The sequence below is a fragment of the Bombina bombina genome, unplaced genomic scaffold (assembly GCF_027579735.1).
Source record: "Bombina bombina isolate aBomBom1 unplaced genomic scaffold, aBomBom1.pri scaffold_695, whole genome shotgun sequence".
Lineage (NCBI taxonomy): Eukaryota > Metazoa > Chordata > Amphibia > Anura > Bombinatoridae > Bombina > Bombina bombina.
In genome coordinates, this window is record NW_026510701.1 from 134,466 (window position 1) to 159,205 (window position 24,740).

The 24,740-nt window shown below is 37.5% G+C and overlaps 1 protein-coding gene across 1 annotated transcript in view; it reads right to left on the reverse strand.

Moving 5' to 3' along the window:
• The window catches only part of LOC128643326 (claudin-15-like), a 101,641-nt gene extending 85,587 nt beyond the window's left edge, over positions 1-16,054 (reverse strand). Inside the window, exon 1 of the mRNA XM_053696260.1 lies at positions 15,838-16,054. Coding sequence (XP_053552235.1) covers positions 15,838-16,054 — 217 coding nt within the window. The remainder of the gene's footprint in view (positions 1-15,837) is intronic.
• Positions 16,055-24,740: the final 8,686 nt, after the last annotated feature.

A 24,740-nucleotide genomic window follows, 5' to 3' on the forward strand; every position in this document is an offset into this window, starting at 1 on the left:
GGACAGGATAGGGGTTAATAACTTTATTTAGGTTGCAGCTGGGTCTGAGAGCAGCGGGATAGGGGTTAATAGCTTGATTTAGGTTGCGGCAGGGTCCAGGAGTGGCAGGATAGGGGTTAAACAATTTAGTATAGTGGCGGCGTTTAGTGACAGGTTATAAATAAAGTTGGTAAAAAGCCGAATAGACGCAAAATCGATGACTGCTAGTTAACAACAGTCTGATGCTCATCGCCCCGTACTTGGTGCACATCTTTTTGTCTGCTTTTTTTATAAATATGGAGATCGTTTTCAGGTCCACAGCCGCAATGTTAGGTGATGTTAGGCGAGCGTATTGGTGCCGGTGAATACAGCATAGTTGAGGCTTTGAGAAATATCCCCCCATAGTTGTTCTGCTGCCTCTGAGGCTGCAGACATCAATCCGCCCGATCCTATATGATCGAGCTGATTGATACCCCCTGATAGTGGCTGATTGGCTGCAAATCGGCAGGGGGCGGCATTGCAAAAGCAGTGCAATGTTAAATGCTGACAGCGTATGCTGTCGGCATTCAGCGATGTCTATCAGACATGATAGGCTACAGCGTATGATGTGAGATGGAGCAGAGTCGGGCAGATTGAGAGTGGAAACTGGATACATTTCTGTCTGCCCCGGCTAGTAAAGGTATAGTGGTCCACATTGAGGTCCATTATGTAACAGCGGATGATAAAGGTAAAATAGCCAACAGATTAAAATATTAGTCTTTCATGTCCCTAAGAACAGATTAGATTAGGATGATTTTGGTAAAATGAAGGGACACTACTGCGCTCTCTGCCCAGTCAGCTATTTGTAATGGTGCAGGGAGCTTGTCCCTAGATCATGGGATGTCTTTATTACATAATTTACTCCCGGATTGTGTGAGCAGCAGTACAGGGCACATCGCCCTATCCAGCTAAGGAGCACAAGTATGCTTTTCGGTAAGTGCCCCTATACAGTGTCTGAAATGCTTTGCTTAGCATGATCCGGACCCTTCTGTCTAAAATTTTCCATGGGGAACTTCTTATGGTATGGTTTACCTTGTCTGCTGCGTCATGGCATCATCTCTACAGGATAGGAGTAGGTTGAAAGCACTCCGTATCTGTTTTGCAGGCTTGGGATTCGGATCCTACTGAAGAAACTAACCCATTTGAAATGCCTTACATGACTGCCATCCCTGCAATGTTGGTTTTTACTTAGTGTGATCTTTAAATTTGCTTTATTAAACTACCCTGCCGACCACTATTATGTTCTTCAGTAGTATATATTTCCTAGTACACATGCAGTGTATTGTTTAAACAGATGAACACTAGACCTTATGATGGCTAATCACAAGAAGATTTGTCTAGTATTGTCAATAACTGAGTATACTGGCTATATAGTTAGTCCTAAACCAAGAAAGCTATTATCTTTGAACAGTATTATAATATGATCTGGTTTAAGCTTCATACTTATTTTGCTGCTTTACAGACTTAGAGGTTTATTTTCTATAGTCTACTGTGCATCTATGCTTACCCTCTTGTACAGAAGTCCCTTAGAGATTACTTTGTCATCTCCCAGTAGGCAAGCTTTAAAATGTCTATAATATTAGTTTAACACTGTGTCATTGAATTACCAATTATGATTATTTCTTTTAGCACAAAGATGGTAGCTTGTATAGTAACAATCATTGTAATACTGCTTGTTTTCACTCAGATTTTGAAAACATGTGTAGTTTTAACCTACAATATACATAAATGACACTATGCTCATCAGGAACTCCTGTTTGGGAGGTCTAATTGGAGAAAAGAAATTGATGGCACCACTTGTTATGATATTAGGGTCTATTACCATTCAGATTGAATGGTAACTGGCCTATTCATATTATATATACTGTGGTATAAGGTGCTGAGTATAAATGAAACAATATTCACTATTGTCAGTTAAAGGAACTAGACAGAAAAGGTGATACTATATAAGCACTGAAATGAGACTCTAGCAGTATATTGAAACTGGGGTAGTAACATCATAGAATAATTAAAACATAAAACTTTATTAGAACAATATTAAAACAATGGGTAAATTAAAACTAAAATGCTAGCAACAATAAACCCTGGTTATGTATACCGGCTGTAATAAGAAAGTCGCAGAGTGATTAGTAATTATACCAGCTAGTAAATATAAGCAAATTGGCTTTATATATTGCAATATCCACTATTGTAGATGGACAGATGACAAAAATATAGAGTATCTATCACTGAATAGTCATTCCCTATACCTATAGTATAGTAGTAAATCAATCCTCTAAGTGTAGAGTTATTGTTTAATGAACTTGCAGCAGTGATTTACTTAAATGATGATACTTAGTCACAGTTTGACTTAAACCGGATAATACACCAGTGACTTTAACTGGCAACCTGATACTGATACCTGCAGTTAATATTTAACACTTACCACCACAGATAATGGTGTTGTGTGGCAATATAGCAGAATAGATATCTAGTGTGGAACGGAGGAAGTGTTATTAACAGGGTAGCAGAAGGATTCACAATAAAATACTGTTGAAAAGTTCATTCATACTCACAGCCACATAGTAATCTCATATCTCAACTACTTTTTTCCAATCTGGGGGCCCCCACCAGCTCCTACCCCGGCGATCGGGCCTGCATAGTGACAGGCATCGCCAGGGATTCCTGTTACTTGAGATGACGTCACACGCAATGACGTGATGACGTCACTGCGCAACTTTATTTAAAATTGTCCATACAAAGTATAGGGAAAGGGGGCATGCTGCTTAGAAACCTGTATCTCAGGGATCTAAGCAGCTACAGACCCCCAAGACCATTGGAAAGGTAATCGCCTAACCTTTCCAATGGTATAAGTCTTGGGGATCTGGGGGGAAATATAAAAAAGTTAAAAAAATATTTTTTTTAAAATAGTAAAAAACAGAAAAATATAGAATTCAGCTTAGCACTCAAAGTGTTAAAGGGACACTGAACCCAATTTTTTTCTTTTGTAATTCAGATAGAGCATGCAATTTTAAGCAATTTTCTAATTTACTCCTATTATCAATTTTTCTTTGTTCTCTTGCTATCATTATTTGAAAAAGAAGGCATCTAAGCTTTTTTTTGGTTTCAGTACTCTGTACAGCACTTTTTTATTGGTGGATGAATTTATCCACCAATCAGCAAGGACAACCCAGGTTGTTTACCAAAAGTGGGCCGGCATCTAAACTTACATTCTTACATTTCAAATAAATATACCAAGAGAATGAAGAAAACTTGATAATAGGAGTAAATTAGAAAGTTGCTTAAAATGTCATGCTCAATCTGAATCGTGAAAGAAAAATTTGGGGTACAGTGTCCCTTTAAGAAGAAATTATGTAGCAATAATTTTTTTTTTTATTATTTTTATTGAGGTAATAATTTGGCATGCAAACACAAAATTGCAGCAGTATACAATATAAATCTAAATTTGCTTATGACATATTACAATGTGTAGGTTATATATTGATAGACATTACACGTGATCTCAGTTGCACTAAGCAAAGCGAAAAACAGAATCACCTGCTGCAAGAATAAAAGAGGTAAAACAACAATTCAAGAAAATGCCAATAAAAGTTTTGAACCTTCTTATCTATCTAAGAGGCCACTCTTGGACCTCATAACAAAACATATTAAACAGCTATAGCGGAAGGTTACCCCAAAGGTAAGAGGCCTCTTATGGACCTCATTATGAAAACCGCAGATTTTTAGTTTTATTGCACTATATATTTGCTAGATAGGGGAAAAATGTAATTTCTTTTCAATGGAATGGATTTACCATAGGAGTCTAGAATATAAGGACATGCTGAGCTCCATAAAGATATAAGTTAGAACATATGACTCAGGCGCACAGGGTTATGATTATAAAGTGCTGATTAGGAGAGCATAAAGGACATGCACCTATATATTGTGAGCTATAGATTTTTCAGGGCAAATGCTTTGGCCAATGAAATAGTTCACAATTTATTGGAAGGAGTATTTTGCAGGGACATAGGGAAAAAACACTTCACACTATGGCCCCAATTTATCAAAGGTGTCAGGGTTACTGCTTGCTAATGATCTGTCCCTTTAAGAGCCTCCTATATCAAGCACTTCCCCCCAGCATTCATTGCTGGTTAATTGAGAAAGGATTCACAGCACAAGCGTTACACTGAGAGTTTTCCTCACTCTCCAACAGCCTCATAAATTCTTATTTGAAGAGTTACTGATAACATCTCCTATTTTTCATTCCTACATCTAGCAGCTCTTCTACTCAATTCAACACTGGAAGATATTTCATACTATAAGGAAATCAAACAAACTCGACATCAAACCCTGAAGCATTTACAAGGTAACAGGATTCAAGCAGCTTCATACACAGCACAGCAAGTAGCGGTGACGTCATCAGCTGCAGCCGCAACCGCTCTCCCTCTGAGTACCACGCTGCTGTTCATAACAAACGGACAAGTACAATTCCTGTGTTCTCAGGTCAGACCTAATTATTTTATTATTAATCGTTATCCTTACTTAATTTGATGAACTTTACCTGCCTAATTAAGGAATACTATATTTTACGTTACTGCTTAATTTGAACTGTTTGCATTATCAAATGCCCTGAAAGTAATACAGTTTATGAAGTTAATAAACTGTCACTTATTGGGCAAATAGTAATACATTATATGAAGCACTGACAACGAATTCATCAAGCTTCTTTTATGTTACAAACCTACTTTTGAGGAAATTGTTGGTTCTTATTTATAAAACAAAATTAAATGCTTGTTCAAATTGCTACAAATACAAACTATTACAGAATTAACCAGCCATAAGGAAGAAAGGATTTAGTGTTTGTGTACACAGAATTATCCTATACTAAACATATACTTTCAACAGCAATTATGGAACAAGATCTTTTAAGTGATAAAGTTCAAGTCCTGTCAGACAGATTAGAAGCTCTATCAGGTTCTTTCCATGAATTACAAGTGGAAAATCAGGCTTTGAAGGCCTGCTTAAGAGAGACTCTGGCACCTAAACCTGCAAGTGCAGATTCTATCCCTGAACCTATGGTCTCCCCCCCAGAAAAATTCTCTGGTGACCGTTCAAGATTCAGAGAGTTTAAAAACTCCTGCTTGTTGCTTTTTCAATTAAAGCCACGTACTTATCCCACAGAAAGATCAAGAGTGCTCACTGTGATATCATATTTGAGGGGGGAACCTAGGGCTTGGGCTGACTCTTTTTTTGAAAATGATGATGCAATACTGGGATCTCTAGATGAATTCTTTGATCAAATGTCAGCATTATATGATGACCCTTTCAAACAGGTCACAGCTGAAAACTTACTTAGATCTTTAAAACAAAGAAAGAACCCAGTGGAGTCTTACATCACACAATTTAAAATTTCTGCCCGTGATTCGGGATGGAATGAGGTCTCCCTTAAAACTCAATATCGTTTAGGATTGTCTGAGGATATAAAGGATGAACTTTCACGCACAGGTATTCCAGATTCATTGGAAGATTTCTTTTCTCTCACTATTAACATAGATAGACGGCTTAGGGAACGCCGCTCTGAAAAGGCTAGCGGTACAAAAAGCTTTCTCTCCACACCTGTTTATCAAACTAAGGAATCACCACAACCTATGGACATAGGCTTCATAAAGGGTCCCCTCTCCTCTCAGGAAAAGACTAGGAGGAAGTTGCATAGTTTGTGCATGTATTGTGCCTGCCCTACACATGAAGTAAAGGACTGCCCAGTTCTGGCTAGGAATAAGAAGGGTAGGTTGCCTAACATCTCTGAATCCCTGTTGATGAAAACCATTAAACCATCATATTTAACTATCCCTATTATTTTACAGTGGGATCAAATCAGGATAACAACTGAAGCTATCCTGGACACCGGCTCATGTAGAAATTTTGTTGATTTTTCTTTTGTGAAACAGAATAAAATACCTCTGGTCTCTAAGAAAACTCCAGTCTCTGTGAAGGTCATTGATGGCTCTTTTTTAAAATCAGGTCCTGTCACACACCAAACTACACCATTACAGGTAATATCTTGCACACACATCACAGAAACACTCACTTTCGATGTCATATCTTCACCAATGTTTAATGTAATCCTTGGTATAAATTGGTTTTGTAAACACAAACCAACTATAAACTGGAATGACCTCAGTTTATCTTTTCCTCATCTCACTCAAAATAGTGAGACATCATCAGATTTAATTATGCTACAGGTTGAGGATAATATTTTACCCAAACAATATGCAGACTTCTCAGATGTTTTTAATAAAAAAGAAGCTGAATGTTTGCCCCCTCATAGGGATTACGATTGTCCTATTGATTTACTCCCAGGAGTTTCAATTCCCTATGGACATATCTACCCCCTTTCTAAACCAGAACTAGAACACCTTAAAAATTATATCGATGAGAACCTCCGAAAAGGTTTTATAAGACCTAGTACCTCTCCTGCAGGTGCAGGCATATTTTTTGTTACCAATAAAGATGGCACGTTAAGACCAATCATTGATTACAGGGAATTGAACAGGCGTACCAGAAAAAACAGGTACCCCCTACCTTTAATCCCTGAATTAATTGAAAGATTAAGGGGGGCCTCAATTTTCACTAAATTGGATCTTCGAGGTGCCTATAATCTTATACGAATGAGAGCTGGCGACGAATGGCTCACTGCTTTTCGGACTAGATATGGGCTATTCGAATATACAGTGATGCCATTCGGTCTGTGCAATGCCCCAGCAACATTCCAATGCTTAATCAATGATCTTTTCAGAGATATTTTGGATGTATATGTTGTTGTCTATTTGGACGATATTCTAGTTTACTCACAAAATTTAGATCAACATAGAATGCATGTTAGAGAGGTTCTCACTAGGTTACGAAAAAATAACCTATACGCTAAACTAGAAAAATGTATATTTGAATCAAATAATATCTCTTTTCTGGGGTATAACATCTCTCCTGAAGGAATCAAGATGCAAGATGACAAGGTTCAGGCCATTCATAATTGGCCGACTCCTCAATGTAAGAAAGATGTTCAACGTTTCCTTGGCTTCTCAAATTATTATAGGAAATTCATTCCTGGATTTGCTGCTATTACCAAACCTCTTACTGAACTCACCAAATTGAATCATCCTTTCAGGTGGACAAGCCATACTCAACAGGTATTTGACCTTTTAAAAAATAAATTCACTACAGCACCCATTCTCCAATACCCGGATTTAGAAAAGCAATTCATCCTGGAAGTTGACGCTTCTGAGTTCGCAATAGGGGCAATCCTCTCTCAAAGGAAATCATTCAAAGAACCCTTACATCCGGTCGCATTCTTCTCTAGATTGATGCAACCAGCAGAGTTAAATTATCCAGTTGGCGAGAAAGAATTACTTGCAATAAAGTGTTCCTTCGATCACTGGAGGCACTTGCTTGAGGGTGCAACACAACCAACTGTCATATATACTGACCACAAAAATCTGCAATATCTTCAGTCTAATCGAACTCTATCCTCCAGACAATTACGCTGGAGTCTTTACTTCTCTCGTTTCCATTACATCATTACCTACAGGCCTGGTACAAAAAATGGCAAGGCTGACGCCCTCTCTAGACAAGGTCCTAAACCTATAATACCATGCATTCCTACTACTATTGTTCCTAAGGACTCTATCATTGGAGTTATAACAAGTCTAACTACAGTGATAAAAGATGCTACTGCTATTGATCCATCAGTACCTCATACAGATCTTACTTACAATTCTGATGGCTTACTCTATAAGGACGGGAAGCTATACATACCTCCAAATCTTAGATCTTCAATCTTGAAAACAGTTCATGAGTCCCCCCTTGCTGGACACATGGGAAGGGATAAAACTTTGGATTTACTTAAGAGATCTTTTTGGTGGCCTACTCTTAACCTCGATCTCAAAGAATATATTTCTAAATGTGTTATATGTGCAACCTCCAAACCTTCTAAACAACTCCCTGTGGGTCTTTTACAGCCTTTACCTGTACCTCAAGTACCCTGGGAGGCGGTATCCCTGGACTTTATCGTGGACTTACCTGTCTCTAACAAATATACCACTATAATGGTTGTCACCGATCTATTCTCAAAGATGGCACATTTCATACCGGTTACCTCCCTACCCACTTCCAAGTTCACCAGTGAATTGTTCATTCAAAACATTGTAAGACTGCATGGAATACCTAAAACCATCCTTAGTGACCGTGGAACCCAATTCACATCTAAGTTCTGGAGAAATTTGTGTGCTGCTCTGCATATAGAACAAAAACTCACCACTGCTTACCATCCTCAGACGAATGGGCAGACGGAGAGGGTGAACCAGTGGCTAGAGCAATACCTACGTTGTTTCTGCTCTCGCCAACAAGATTCTTGGGCCACCTACTTGCCCCTAGCAGAATTTGCCTATAATAATAATAAGAGTTCTACAACTGGCACATCACCATTTTTTATAAATTATGGTTTACATCCAAATTTCACACTACTTCCGAAGATTGACACCCCATGTCCTCAGGTGAATGATCTGGTTAATGACATTTCTGCTAACTTTTCTTCAATTCGTGAACATATTCTTCAGGCACAGGCATCACAACGCAGGTACTACGATCTTCGCCACAGACCTAGTCCTCAATATTCCGTAGGACAACAAGTATGGCTCTCCACTAAGAACCTCAAGATACCTTATCCTTGTAGGAAACTAGGTAAACTCTTTTTGGGTCCTTACCCTATCGTCAGGGTAAATGGTCCAACAACAGTTACACTCCAACTACCATCAACTTTTAAGATACATCCAACTTTCCATGTGTCTCTTATCAAACCTTGCAACCTACCCATAACAAATATTACATCAGAAGACCCAATACCTTCTGCTAATCTTGATTGCCAGTATGAGGTTCATAGCATTCTGGATTCTAGACTACGTCGTGGGAATCTTTTCTATTTGGTTCATTGGAAAGGTTTTGGCCATGAGGATGATTCCTGGGAGCCTGCCTCGAACATATCTGCTCCACGTCTGATTTCCCTCTTCCATAGACGTAACCCTGATCGTCCTAGGCCTTGAACCTCGCTGTGGTTCTTTTTGTGGGGGGCTCTGTCAGGGTTACTGCTTGCTAATGATCTGTCCCTTTAAGAGCCTCCTATATCAAGCACTTCCCCCCAGCATTCATTGCTGGTTAATTGAGAAAGGATTCACAGCACAAGCGTTACACTGAGAGTTTTCCTCACTCTCCAACAGCCTCATAAATTCTTATTTGAAGAGTTACTGATAACATCTCCTATTTTTCATTCCTACATCTAGCAGCTCTTCTACTCAATTCAACACTGGAAGATATTTCATACTATAAGGAAATCAAACAAACTCGACATCAAACCCTGAAGCATTTACAAGGTAACAGGATTCAAGCAGCTTCATACACAGCACAGCAAGTAGCGGTGACGTCATCAGCTGCAGCCGCAACCGCTCTCCCTCTGAGTACCACGCTGCTGTTCATAACAAACGGACAAGTACAATTCCTGTGTTCTCAGGTCAGACCTAATTATTTTATTATTAATCGTTATCCTTACTTAATTTGATGAACTTTACCTGCCTAATTAAGGAATACTATATTTTACGTTACTGCTTAATTTGAACTGTTTGCATTATCAAATGCCCTGAAAGTAATACAGTTTATGAAGTTAATAAACTGTCACTTATTGGGCAAATAGTAATACATTATATGAAGCACTGACAACGAATTCATCAAGCTTCTTTTATGTTACAAACCTACTTTTGAGGAAATTGTTGGTTCTTATTTATAAAACAAAATTAAATGCTTGTTCAAATTGCTACAAATACAAACTATTACAAAAGGTCTTGCGGACCTGATCCGACACTGCGGATCACGTCTGCAAGACCTCGCTAAATGCGGAGAGCAATACGCTCTCCGCATTTAACATTGCTCCAGCAGCTCACAACAGCTGCTGGTGCAACGCCGCCCCCTGCTGACTCGCGGCCAATCGGCCGCCAGCAGGGAGGTGTCAATCAACCTGATCGTATTCGATCGGGTTGATTTCCGGCGATTCCTGTCCTCCTGCTCAGAGCAGGCGGACAGGGTTATGGAGCAGCGGCCTTTAGACCGCTGCTTCATAAGTTGTGTTTCTGGCAAGTCTGAAGACTCGCCAGAAACACGGCCCTTCAAGCTCCATACGGAGCTTGATAAATAGGCCTGTACATGCTTACCCTATTATTAAACTAAGTTGAGGTTTCATGGTAGGTATTATTATTAAGACAGCTATTAAATATATATATATATATATATATATATATATATATATATATATATATATATATATATATATATATATATATATATATATATATATATATATATATATATATAAATCCAGGTATGAGACATCTGCTAGCTTCTAGACAAGTATATGATCTCGCCATCTCAGCCGCAGACAGCGAGACCCAGGACATGCTAATAGGAAAAAAGAGATAGGTGCTTTCAGATGCAACTCAGGAAACCAGATTAAGAAAAAACATTGGCAAAATTGTTACTTCAAGGTGAAAGAGAGTAAATATATTTGACCTGCAAATATATATAGAAAGGGGTTAAATTTCTGCAACTAGTTATATTTACATCCAATATCCTTGGTTCGCTACTTTATCTCTCTTTTCAAATCTCAATCTAGTAGATGCTATATAAACACATATATAAATTTTATCCCGGCTTGGGTACATTGCTATATTTGACCTGCAGAGAATACATTAAATACACATTCAACTTCTATTGCTATAACCAGCAGGTCATTGTAAGATAGTTATCTTCAGTTGTTGCTCCAATTGCTTTATAAGGACTCAAACTGGTAGGCACAAAATAGTTATAAAAGTTGCAAACATCAGAATATAGAAAATGTAACTATGGGCTATGCATCAGAAACGTTATAAATATATTTGTTTGTCCTGTAATTATATATAAAAATTTTAACTAAACCCTGCTTAATATACATTTAAGCTTTGTTTATGAAGTACTCCCTGAAAGTTTGATAGTTAAAAAAAAAACTTGCCGGTTTTTACAATAGGGGAGAGAAAAGGGTAGTGAAACACATTGAAATCAAACATAATTATAGTTTAAGATAGCAAGTTGTAATTGATTAAGGTTTTGTGGAGGAGTCTCTATGTCAGGATAAGCATGCTATGTGGAACTTCATACCCATACAAGCAAGAGTACAATTAGGGAGAATACAAAACCTATGTGACTTTAGAGGTAAAACAATAACAGGGTCAAAGGACCTCTAAGAGATGTAGATTGTATCACACATTATTAGCATAAAGGGTTGTGACAAAGGAATTCTCAACCGGAACTGTAAATAAAAATAAAGTATTTAACTTGGGTCTGTTTACTCGTGGCAAGGTCTGAATTTAACCAACTCCAGTGCGAGTCCCCCTGTAAAAGTCAATGTTACCAGCCAGTTGCAGGATCACCAAAAGTATGAGCCGTAAGTATATGATGGCCGAAGGGCAGCATCCCTGCTTCCAGATAATGACCCACTTAAACACCAGCTGATCTGTACACAGAGGGATCGCTGAAAGCTGCAAAGTCACTGAGGGGCACTGTGGTCTTGGCCATATGTCTTCCCGGTCCCGGGACGAGTGCTCAGCAGGGGCTCTCTTGTGTATGCTTTCCTTTGATTGGACCGCTGCTATTCCGTTTTTACTAATCCCTGCACAGGTTGCGTCTCTGATGATAGCTCGGTCGGTTTTCACTTCTGCAATCGCCCCATCACCTGTTACTGGACCCGTGATAGCGGATGCCTTATCCTTTTCAGCCAGGGTAGGTATGTAGCACCAGGGCCCCAAAGCGCTACCGCTTAGATGCATCGCCAAAACAGGCCTGGTTGTTGTAGTTTGTTGGGGTACTTTGAGAACTCCAGGTTTAAATGCTGTAGTTAGTGTTTCTTCTAGAGCAGCATGGTGATCCGAGAGAAGATTGTTCAGCGCTCTTAAAAAAGTAGTGGCACCCTTCATGTCCATGTTGGTACTCTATAACAATCGGTAATTCAGCACATTGAATAGGATGGTGTGGATGTACTCACACTTCTAACTAACGACAGGAGCTGGAGAGCGTCCTGCTGGGGGGTTATTACACGTGGCTGATGTTGTAGGCCACAGCTTTAAATTAGCTCCAGGCTCTGAAGCCAACTGCAATCCCAGCAAAAGTGATCTCAGTGGATAGGTTTTCTTTAGTGTAATTTAAATATGCCAAGCTCCGTATTAGATGCTTCTTATAAAGGGTGATATCTGATTGATGATACAGGAAAGCTGGAGCAGCTTGCAGAAGTGCGACCAGTCATGGCTGCTGCCCGGAAGTTCCCCCCATGTATCGATAATTTAATACGGCAACTGGTGGCAACAGTGTATCATAACACTGAGCACATAGCAATATTATCAGTACCTATTTACACTAATGTAACAATCCATATCAGCAAGAGGATTCAGTTATTTTATGGGATATTAAAGTGAATATTATCCATTACCTTCAGTCTGTTCATTAGTAACAGCCATAAATACATATTAAGAGGATCTATTTACTACTATTATTATACTGATAGGGCTGTTGGGTAATAGTGACTTTATGGTCGCATTTAATATTGCTCTTTAATTAGCAATAATATCAAGTACTTTAGAAACGATAGGTGCATTATTTATCTACCACGGATAATGTTATTGTATGGTGGCACAGCCTAACAAATATTTAAGTGGAATATAATGAATGTTATTAACAGGACGTTTATAAAGACCTTCACTACAGAAAATCTGCTAATAGATCATTTGAACTCATAACCATAGAAACCTCACATTAACTTATACAGAAGTGGGCTGAATATATAGTGATAATTTAATATCCATATAGACCATTGGCAATAGTGTAATTTACACCTAATATAGGCCAGTATTACCTATGTCTAGTCACACAATAAATAATAAGTGACATCAGCCTGGTGAATAAACCAATTTGTGAGGTACTACAATGAACATCACGTAACACCTCTATTTCGTTCATTAAACAATAACTCTACTCTTAGAGGATTGATTTACTACTATACTATAGGAAATGACTATTCAGTGATAGATACTCAATATTGTCATCTGTCCATCTACTATAGTGGATCTTGCAATAAATAAAGCCAATTTGCTTATATTTACTAGCTGGTATAATTACTAATCACTCCGCGACTTTCTTATTACAGCCGGTATACATAACCAGGGTTTATTGCTGCTAGCAATTTAGTTTTAATTTACCCATTGTTTTAATTTTGTTCTAATAAAGTTTTATGTTTTAAGTCTTCTATGATGTTAATACCCCAGTTTCAATATACGTCTAGAGTCTCATTTGAGTGCTTATATAGTATCACCTTTGCTGTCTAGTTCCTTTGACAATAGTGAGAAATGGGAGGTCTAATTGATCAGTATTACTAACATTGCAATGTTCTGTAAATAATTCATAGTGGCTCTTCAGTTTTTACTCTCACCCTCACTAGTTTTTCATTTATCAATCAACTTCTCAATATTAGGTTGGAAGTCTAGCTTTTTCATAGCCTTTCATGTAATCTTTATATGCACTAAACTCTTTATCCCTATCACTCAATAGCATTTTGTGTACTAGGTCCAAAAGTGTCCCTCCAATTTTTCTCCTTTTCCATATTTCAGATAACCTATTATATAAGTTTTACACATAGTCATTATCCCTATTACTCAATTTCTATTTAGTATTAGTAGTGTACATACTCCCCACATCTCCCCATAGATTTTCTTTATCATGCATTCAGTGGTCCAATAGTGGCTGCCATATTTTAGTAGGAGGTAAGTATTTGATATTTTTTTAAAATATATGGGGAATTGTTTTATATTTTTGGCAGGTTATTTATTTCAAAGTTAACTATACTGAGATGCATTTATGTTGCAGGGGTCCATAACTTTTCTTTTTGTGATAGTTGGCTGACTTCTTAGTTTATATTGTATTTGACGTGAGTAAAATAAAATAGGCTAGACCGTACTATATAGGACATTCTGTGACTTCCTTATAATTTTGTCAAGCTACTCTACATCACAAAGCATATACCATATACGTGCACATATATTTTGCAATCTATTCCATTTCAATACTTCATATTTATCATGCTCCATAACTTGCCCGCCTGCTCTGAGGCGGCAGACAGAAATCAACCCGATCGAATACGATCGTGTTGAATGACACCCCCTGCTAGCGGTTGATTGGCCGCAAATCTGCAGGGGGTGGCATTGCACCAGCAGTTCACAAGAACTGCTGGTGCAATGATAAATGCAGACAGCGTATGCCAAACCCAGACTTCTGTGACACAATATTTAAAGTGCTATGGGTCTTTTACCTGCCTGGGTTCTACCCTAAGGTAGATCAGCCATACACCCCTTGTGTGTTACTCTAAGCTGTCTTGGTTTATGATCAAGTTTATTGCAAATCCCATTTCATAATGACATCATTTTAGATCATTTGTGCATCTTAGACACAGATGAAATCTGTCCACTAACAAGTTCTGTATGCAAATGATCTTCCTTAGATATTTCTTAGAGCAACAATTATGTGCAAAATATATTGTAATCCCCCATTTAAGTCTTCTAAATTTCAAATTTATGAATCTCATATTATAAAGAAATAGGTTTTAATTCACAGCATACCTTACGCTTAATAATCTTTCAGGGTAATAAAAAACAAATGAAGCTGACTTTAATATGTTTGTCTTTCTCATTTCTCTCCCTCTCTCGTCATTCTTAAAAATGGAGAACTAATTTGATTAATATTTTTGGAAAGGACTGGACACACTGCAGTTACAGTGCTATATTTAAAATTATGATAATTTGAAGAAACACTTGCCATTGAACACCTATCTGTGCAACAATAAAATTAAAACAAAAATATATTTGGAAATTGTATAGTAAAATTAAAGTCACTGAGGTCCATTTATCAAGCCTAAAGATCGCTGCTCCATAACCCTGTCTGCCTGCTCTGAGCATTCATCATTCAGAAGTGCGCTAGCTTAGAAATGCACAATTTTATATGCCCATTGAAATCTCTGTGTCATGCTTTATTAAAGGGATATGAAACCCAAATGTTTTCTTTATTTGAAAAGCAGGAATATAAGCCTGGGTTCTTCGATCTCTTGGTATCTTTATTTGAAAAAGCAGGAAAGTAAGATTAGGAGCCAGCCCATTTTTAGTTCAGCACCTTGGTTGCGCTTGCTGATTGGTGGCTAAATGTGCTACCCAGGGTACTGAACCAAAAATGGTCAGGCTCTAAGCTTACATTCCTGCTTTTTCAAATAAAGATACAAAGAGAACGGAGAAAATCTGATGATAGGAGTAAATTAGAAAGTTGCATAAAATTGCATTTTCTATCTGAATCATGAAAGATAATAAGATTACTGGTGGTTAAACTACCCCTACTATAAATGGAACATGTGTACCTACCTCTACAATAAATGGAATATATATATATATATATATGTGTATATATATATATATATATATATATATATATATATATATATATATATATATATATATATATATATATATATATATATATATATATATAATATTTAACAGAAACATAGAGAATCCTTCCCCCCACACCAAACACACACACACATTCACATAGCCAAAATACATTCATTTGTGTATAACACAGCACACACATATTTGAAAAGTGTGTTTTTCAGAAAATTCTTGCACCAGATGTATTAATTGATAACCTGAGCATACAGTTGGAAATTAGCAGACGCACCCGGTAAAGCTAGCATGGAATCGAAGTCCCTGCAATTGGTAACTCCAGTACTGTCTGATGCACAGCTCTTCCATAGGTTCTCATACAAGTTGGAGGATGTGATAACACTACCAAGCACAGTGGATACCTTCCATTCATTGTGTGTCAAAGCTACTCCAGTAATTGCACTTCCAGCCAAACTCATTAGAACTCCAGTGATTTCCAACGCTGCAGACATTCTACCAGCCCAGTGATCAGAAATGTTTAAGCAAACTCAACTAAAGATTTTTCAATTAAAAGTACTGACATTCCATCATGGGCTTTCCTGTTAGATAGTGTCATTCCACCTTTGCTCTTTGCTCTGAGACATAACAATACCATATATGATAAGCTTTTATATGCATATCATTAATACGAGACAGTAATTACCATTAGATAAATGCTGTATGTTCATTTATACACTATAAATGAGCAATATCATCAATATGTTGTATCTAAAGCACACTAGTTGCCAACACCCATGCATAAGGACTATGTGTATGCAAATGCTTGATTTGTAGAACATCCCATCAAATAAAATTGGTACTATTTCAATGTAAGGCTCTTGACCCTAATTATATAGAATTATTTAAGGGGTGTCAAATATATTATATGGGACTCACAATACAACCACACACCGCCCCAGATAAGTGGCAATGTGTAGTACAACAAAAATATTATAGCTTTTTTTTAGGGTTGTCTGAATGTTCTTTAGTTTTTGAGGAAACAAAACCCAGAGCATTCTTATTTGTAGTCAGTTTTGTTTTGCAGCACTCTCCATCGCCCTGATGATTGAAAGTGCCGGCGCAATGTTGAGCAAGACGGCAAAATAGTCCAAGCTGTCAACATAAAAAAAATGCATTGAACACAACATAAATAAACCTAAAAGTACAGTTATACTCATATAAACAGTATCTAAAAAAAATATTTATAAAAAAATATATATAAAAAAAGTTATAAGGGATATATGGTATAAGGTGTTTGAAAAAAAAAAGGTCTGCAAAAGGCTTTAAAATATATATTCATACATAGATATGTCTAAATATGTGTATTTATATATTTAAATATATATATATATACAGTATATATATGTATATATGTGTGTATACATGTATTTATCTATTTATGTGTTTCACTGTATATTTACTGTACATATTTAACATTCCAATGTTCATCACTTCTAGAACAATGAACTTTTCATTTTAAATGCATATTTCTATATATATGTGTATATACCTATATATCTAAAACCTATATATCTATTACTATAGATATATAGGTATAGATATCTATTTTATATTAACAGTACCAAATATATATAGAAATATATATTTAATAATATAAATAAAATTATTTTGTATGTAAAAAACAAAGGAATGTAAAATATGTGTAACGCTCATTGGGTCCGTAATTTAGGTCTAACGCAGTCGGGTTAGCTAATGTGAAGAATTGCTAACTTCAATACACATTCTTGAAAAATTAAATATAAACTATTAAAAAATATTAATGATAATTATTAAAAAGTATTATACATTCTGTAAAAATATAGATATATTCTATGGATAATGTAGAATCTTTTACATATGTATAATATTTTTTCATATGGGTTGGTTAACCCTTTCTGTGACAAACTGGTGAATGTTGCAGGGTTAGTAAACCCTGTACATCACATACTGTATGGAAATAAAACACATACAGGTATATACAACATACTGGACTATCTGTGCATTACTGCATTTTTAGGTTTGACAACAATCAAGATTAAAGTGTGCACACATTTGAGTCACATTTTAGACACCTGGCCACAAATTTCACAGATCAAATGGGGGGGGGGGGGGGTGCGACCAATGGTTTAGTGAGGGGCCACAGAATTTTTAGTGGCGACCCTTTTAGGGCCCCGCTGTTTATCTTGCTTACCTCCTGTCTCTTTCTTTCTGTTTGTCTTTTTCTCTTCTCCCTATCTGTCTTTCTCTCTCACTCACTTCACACTTCTGTCCCTCAGTAATATTTTGAGTTCTGTGATTACACTCTGGCCCCTAGTTATCAAGCCGTCAACCTCAAATACACTGGAATTCCGCAGTGTATTTGTGGCGAGGCTGATTCGCTGTAGTTATCAAGCACTACAGCCCGGCAAAAGTAGAATTTAGTGACGTAAGCTTTGATCCACCTAACTCAGTCCGGCACAGATCGATTCTTACGTCACTCCAGATGTTCCGAACACAAGTTCAGCACAATCTGACTACTTTTGCTAGTTATCAAAAAACTAGCAGGTACGCTCTGCACTTTTCCGGCCCAGCGTACCTGGTTTTCAATCCGCCGCCCTGGAGGTGGTGGATCCCATAGGAATCATTGGGAGTCTGACCATAGCAAAAGTTCGTGTTCGCTGCTGCCCGACATCCCATTGATTCCAATGGGAGCTGTCTACACCTAACACCCTAACATGTACCCCGAGTCTAAACACCCCTAATCTGCCCCCCCCTACACCGCCGCAACTAAATAAATTTATTACCCCCTAAATCGCCGCTCCCGGAGCCCACCGCCACTTTAATAAACTGATTAACCCCTAAACCGCCACTCCCGGAACCCGCCACCACCTACATAATACCTATTAACCCCTATCCTGCCCCCTCTACACCGCCGCCACTATAATAAATTTATTAACCCCTATCCTGCCCCCCCCCCACACACTGCCGCCACTCTAATAAACTGATTAACCCACCGCCACTTTAATAAACTGATTAACCCCTAAACCGCCGCTCCCGGACCCCGCCTCTACCTACATAATACCTATTAACCCCTATCCTGCCCCCCCTACACCGCCACCACTATGATAAATTTATTAACCCCTATCCTGCCCCCCCTACACCGTCGCTACTATAATAAAATTATTAACCCCTAAACCTAAGTCTAACCCTAACCCTAACACCCCCCTAACTTAAATATTAATTAAATACATCTAAATATTATAACTCTTATTAACTAAATTAATCCTATTTAAAACTAAATACTTACCTTTAAAATAAACCCTAATATAGCTACAATATAAATAATAATTATATTGTAGCTATCTTAGGATTTATTTATTTTTACAGGCAAATTTCAATTTATTTTAAATAGGTACAATAGCTATTAAATAGTTATTAACTATTTAATAGCTACCTTGTTAAAATAAAGAGATATTTACCTGTAAAATAAAAACTAACCTAAGTTACAATTACACCTAACAGTACACTATACTTAAATAAATTGTTCCTATTTAAACTAAATACTTACCTGTAAAATAAACCCTAAGATAGCTACAATGTGATTAATAATTACATTGTAGCTATTTTAGGATTTATATTTATTTTACAGGTAACTTTGTATTTATTTTAACTAGGTAGAATAGTTATTAAATAGTTATTAACTATTTAATAACTACCTAGCTAAAAGAAATACAAAATTACCTGTAAAATAAATCCTAACCTAAGTTACAATTAAACCTAACACTACACTATCATTAAATTAATTAAATAAATTACCTACAAATAACTACAATTAAATACAATTAAATAAACTAACTAAAGTACAAAAAATAAAAAAAAATAAGTTACAAAGAAAAAAAAAATAATAAGTTACAAACATTTCAAAAATATTACAACAATTTTAAGCTACTTACACCTAATCTAAGCCCCCTAATAAAATAACAAAGCCCCCCAAAATAAAAAATGCCCTACCCTATTCTACATTAAAAAGTTAACAGCTCTATTACCTTACCAGACCTTAAAAGGACCTTTTGCGGGGCATGCCCCAAAGAAATCAGCCTTTTGCCTGTAAAATAAAAATACAACCCCCCCAACATTGAAACCCACCACCCACATACCCCTACTCTAACCCAAACCCCCCTTAAATAAACCTAACACTATCCCCCTGAAGATCATCCTACCTTTAGCCGTCTTCAGCCAGCCGACCACCGATGGAACAGAAGAGGACATCCGCAGCGGCCAAAGTCATCATCCAAGGGGCGCTGAAGAAGTCTTCCATCCGATTGAAGTCATCATCCAAGGGGCGGTGAAGAAGTCTTCCATCCGATTGAAGTCATCATCCAAGGGGCGCTGAAGAGGTCTTCCATCCTATTGAAGTCATCATCCAGGCGGCGTCTTCAATCTTCATCCATCCGTAGCAGAGCAGAGCCATCTTCAGATGAGCCGACGCAGAGCCATACTCTTCTACCGACGGACTAACGACGAATGACGGTTCCTTTAAGTGACGTCATCCAAGATGGCGTCCCTCGAATTCCGATTGGCTGATAGGATTCTATCAGCCAATCGGAATTAAGGTAGGAAAAATCTGATTGGCTGATTTAATCAGCCAATCAGATTGAAGTTCAATCTGATTGGCTGATCCAATCAGATTGAGCTCGCATTCTATTAACTAATTCTATTTAGTTAATAACTATTTAATAGCTATTGTACCTAGTTAAAATAAATTGCCTGTAAAATAAAAATAAATCCTAAGATAGCTACAATATAATTATTATTTATATTGTAGCTATATTAGGGTTTATTTTAAAGGTAAGTATTTAGTTTTAAATAGGATTAATTTAGTTAATAAGAGTTATAATATTTAGATGTATTTAATTAATATTTAAGTAAGGGGGGTGTTAGGGTTAGACTTAGGTTTAGGGGTTAATAATTTTATTATAGTGGCAGCGGTGTGGGGGGGGCAGGATAGGGGTTAATAAATTTATTATAGGTGGCGGCGGTATAGGGGGGGCAGGATAGGGGTTACTAGGTATAATGTAGGTGGCGGCGGGGTCCGGGAGCGGCGGTTTAGGGGTTAATACATTTATTATAGTTGCGGCGGGGTCTAGGAGCGGCGGTTTAGGGGTTAATAACGTTATTTAGTTGCGGGGGGCTCTGGGGGCGCCGGTATAGGGGTAGAACAGTGTAGTTTAGTGTGGGTGCTTAGTGACAGGCTAGCAATAAAGCTGGGAAAAAGCCGAAGAGCAGCGAGATCGGATGAATGACATCTATCACAGTTCGCTGCTCATCGCCCCGTACTTGGTGCGCGGCTTTTTGACAGCTTTATTGATAACTTTGGCGAGATTATTCAGGTCTGCGGCGGCGATGTGAGGAGAGCTTAGGCGGGCGTATTGGGCCGGCGAATTCAGGTAAGTAGACACGTTGATAACTAGGCCTCTCTGCCCGCACTTTAAATCCTGTTTGATGTGAGGGCATCAAGAAGCGTACTTTTTATTTGAGTTAGTGGATTTCATAAAATTGCTCCTGTTTTTGATATGACATATTGCTCAATGGTGGTTGTTCCCCCATTTTTTAGAGTCTAAAGGGACATGAAAAGCATATCTAGATAGGTTCAGGAACTGCTGATTGGGGGCTGCACATATATGCATCATGTTATTGGCTCACCCATGTAGATTCCTGTTTCTTCAACAAAATATACTAAGAGAAGGAAGCAAAATACATAATAGAAATAAATTGGAAAGTTGTTTAAAATTGTATTCTCTATCTAAATCATTAAAAGAAAAAAAATGGGTTTCCTGTCCCCTTAAACAGTTGATGACTAATCTGAGATATTCTAGTGTAAATTATTTTATCATTGATACACATATCTTGGTGGTTCTTGTGATATGTTTGTGCTTGGTAATTCATTTATAAAATATGTTTAAGTTTATATACATAGGAGTAATTTTAAGATACATACTTGGAAGATTATTTTTTTATTTTTGTTTGTTAAAAACAATCAGGTCATAGAGGACAATTTGTGCCCCATCTGTTCTAGTTATAGAATGGATAGGATAATAATAATAATAAACACATATGTAAAGTCCTGCTTGGGAGCTTCAAGCATTGCCTCTCTTGAGTAGAACAATGTTTGTGAGCCAGTTAGAAGCCGTAGTTTCGAATAATACATATATACATAGGAGTAATTTTAATATACACAATTGGAAGATTATTTTTTTATTTTTGTTTATAAAAAAAAATAATCAGGTCATAGAGGACAATTCGTGCCCCATCTGTTCTAGTCGTAGAATGGATAGGATAATAATAAACACATATATAAAGTCCTACTTGGGAGCTTCAAGCATTGCCTATTCTGAGTAGAGGAGCCACAGGGGCCTATTTATTAAAGGTCTTGCGGACCTGATCTGACAGTGCGGATCAGGTCCGCAAGACCTCGCTGAATGCGGAGAGCAATACTCTCTCCGCATTTCAAATTGTACTAGCAGCTCACAAGATGCCGCCCCCTGCTGACGGCCGCCAGCAGGGAGGTGTCAATCAACCCAATCGTACTCGATCGGGTTGATTTCCGGCGAATCCTGTCCGCCTCATCAGAGCAGGCGGACAGGGTTATGGAGCAGCGGTCTTTAGAACGCTGCTTCATAACTGCTGTTTCTGGCGAGTCTGAAGATTCGCCAGAAACACGGGCCCACATTCGGTGCTTGATAAATGGGCCCTATAGTTTTGAATAATCTCCATTCACTAGCAGTTTCCAGCTTGGAAGCTTCAATGCTTGCTATTAACCAGGACTTTATCTATGTGTTTATTAACCCCTTTGTGGGTCATTAATGCAAAAATTACTTGCTCAAATGAATAAGAGCATGTCATTTTTTAATTAGAATGTCTCTTTAATGGGTATACTGTATGTGATATTCCCAACCTGCTTATTTGACTGTAAATAATCAGTTTTTCTACTAATAGCAAAAAATAAGCAAACAAAAATCAATATGTAACTAAGCTTCATCTTTTAACTTACAGAATTTAATTAAGAAGAGTGAAACAACTGTATATATTTTCTTTACTAAGCTTCACTAAACCTCGCATGACAACAGCAACAGTAAAAGCAATTAATATTTGACAGATTATTGATTTCCAGTTGGACTGATCTAATTCCAAAGTAAATAATTTCTGTCATAGTTTATTTTACTGTCTAGTTATGTGACAAGGCCTGTTTGGAAACAGATCACAAGTTACAAATCCAACAACAAGAGAAATATATCCTCCACTATGGGCAGATTACAAGTGGAGCACTAAATTATCGCAAGATAATTAACCAGCCATTACAAGTGGATGGTTATTGCTATCGTAAGCTCGTTGTAGCAATTAGCGCTCTGGTTAATTTTATAAATCTGCTCCAAATGCCCCCAAAATAACGCACCTCCCATAAGAGCCTGTGGAAGAGCACTCTTGTGAGTGCAATGCTTCCCAGCGATGTGAATGCGAGGTCGCCTTGCATTACTCTGAACTTTTAGTATCAGCGCACATTATCGTGTGCTAGTATTACAAAGTAGAGTGCTAATATTGCTTTCATGAAATCGATAAATAGCGCTCCACTTGCAATCTAGCTCTATGCTGGGCACTTTATATTGGGACTTCATATGGCTGCAGCATTTATAAATACATACTGCATATCTGTTATGCACAATGGCCTCTATTTATCAAAGTCTGGCGGACCTGATCCGACAGTGCGGATCAGGTCCGCCAGACCTCGTTGAATACGGAGAGCAATACGCTCTCCATATTCAGCATTGCATCAGCAGCTCACAAGAGCTGCTGGTGCAACGCCGCCCCCTGCAGAATCGGCGCCAGCAGGGGGGTGTCAATCCACCCGATCGTACTCGATCGGGTTGAATTGCGGGGATGTCTGTCCGCCTGCTCAGAGCAGGCGGACAGGTTATAGAGCAGCCATCTTTAGACCACTGCTTCATAACTGGTGTTTCTGGCGAGCCTGAAGAATCGCCAGAAACACGGGCCGTCAAGCTCCTTTCAGAGTTTGATAGATAGGCCCCAAAGTCTCATTTGTTATTTGTAAGAACCTATTTTTCCCTCAGGTTGTTAGTTCCTTACGGTCTATGACTCTTTCCACATTAAAGTCTAACTCACTACTCAGTCTGTTCTGCACTGTACAACATATTATGGTATATTCCTATCCTTTACACTGTAAAATCAGTAAAGTATTAAATCACTCAAGAAACTTAAGAATATACACCATGTGTTCTGTATTTCTGCCTCAGCCTGTCTAATTCACTGTTAAATGGTTGGCAAATCATATTGATTTAATTGTATTTGACTAATTAATTTTTCTATTAAATAAACATCTAAAGAATGTCAAGAGAGTGTATTCCCTTAGCAGAACCATGGCTAGTTAACTGGAAAACGTTTCAGGCCAAATGTTGCCAAATCTCCCTGTGACCCCCCACATATTATTTACGTTTTTATATACATATATGTGTCACACCCAAATATGACTACTAGTGAGCTCCACAAATGCCAAATTCTACATCATCTGTCAGGCAATTATTATTATTACTATGACTTACATGACTGTTATAAAAGCACTATTGAATTAAAGGACCAGTAAACACAGCAGATTTGCATAATCAACAAATGCAAGATAACAAGACAATACAATAGCATTTACTCTGAATTTCAAATAAATAGTAAATTCTTTTTTAACACATTTAAAAGTTATGTATATTTTCACTCCCCCTGTACCATGTGATAGCAATCAGCCAATCACAAATGCATATACGTATAGTTTGAGTTCTTGCACATGCTCAGTAGGAGCTGGTGACTCAAAAAAAGTGTAAATATAAATTACTGTGCACATTTTTTTTAATGGAAGTAAATTGGAAAGTTGTTAAAAATTACATGCTGTATCTGAATCATGAAAATTTAATAAAACCTGAGTGTCCCTTTAACTGAATAGTGGGAAAGCAAGTTATTTCAAATCACTATAACACCCAAATGAGTTTAAGGTAATTACTATGGTATGCTCCTGCCAGCTAAAAGGGCATGAATGTATTTGAAAGAAGAAACGCCCCTTTTATAAATGAGGGATGTTCTCCACATTAATATTCCTCTACTTTGAAAGTCCAATTACAG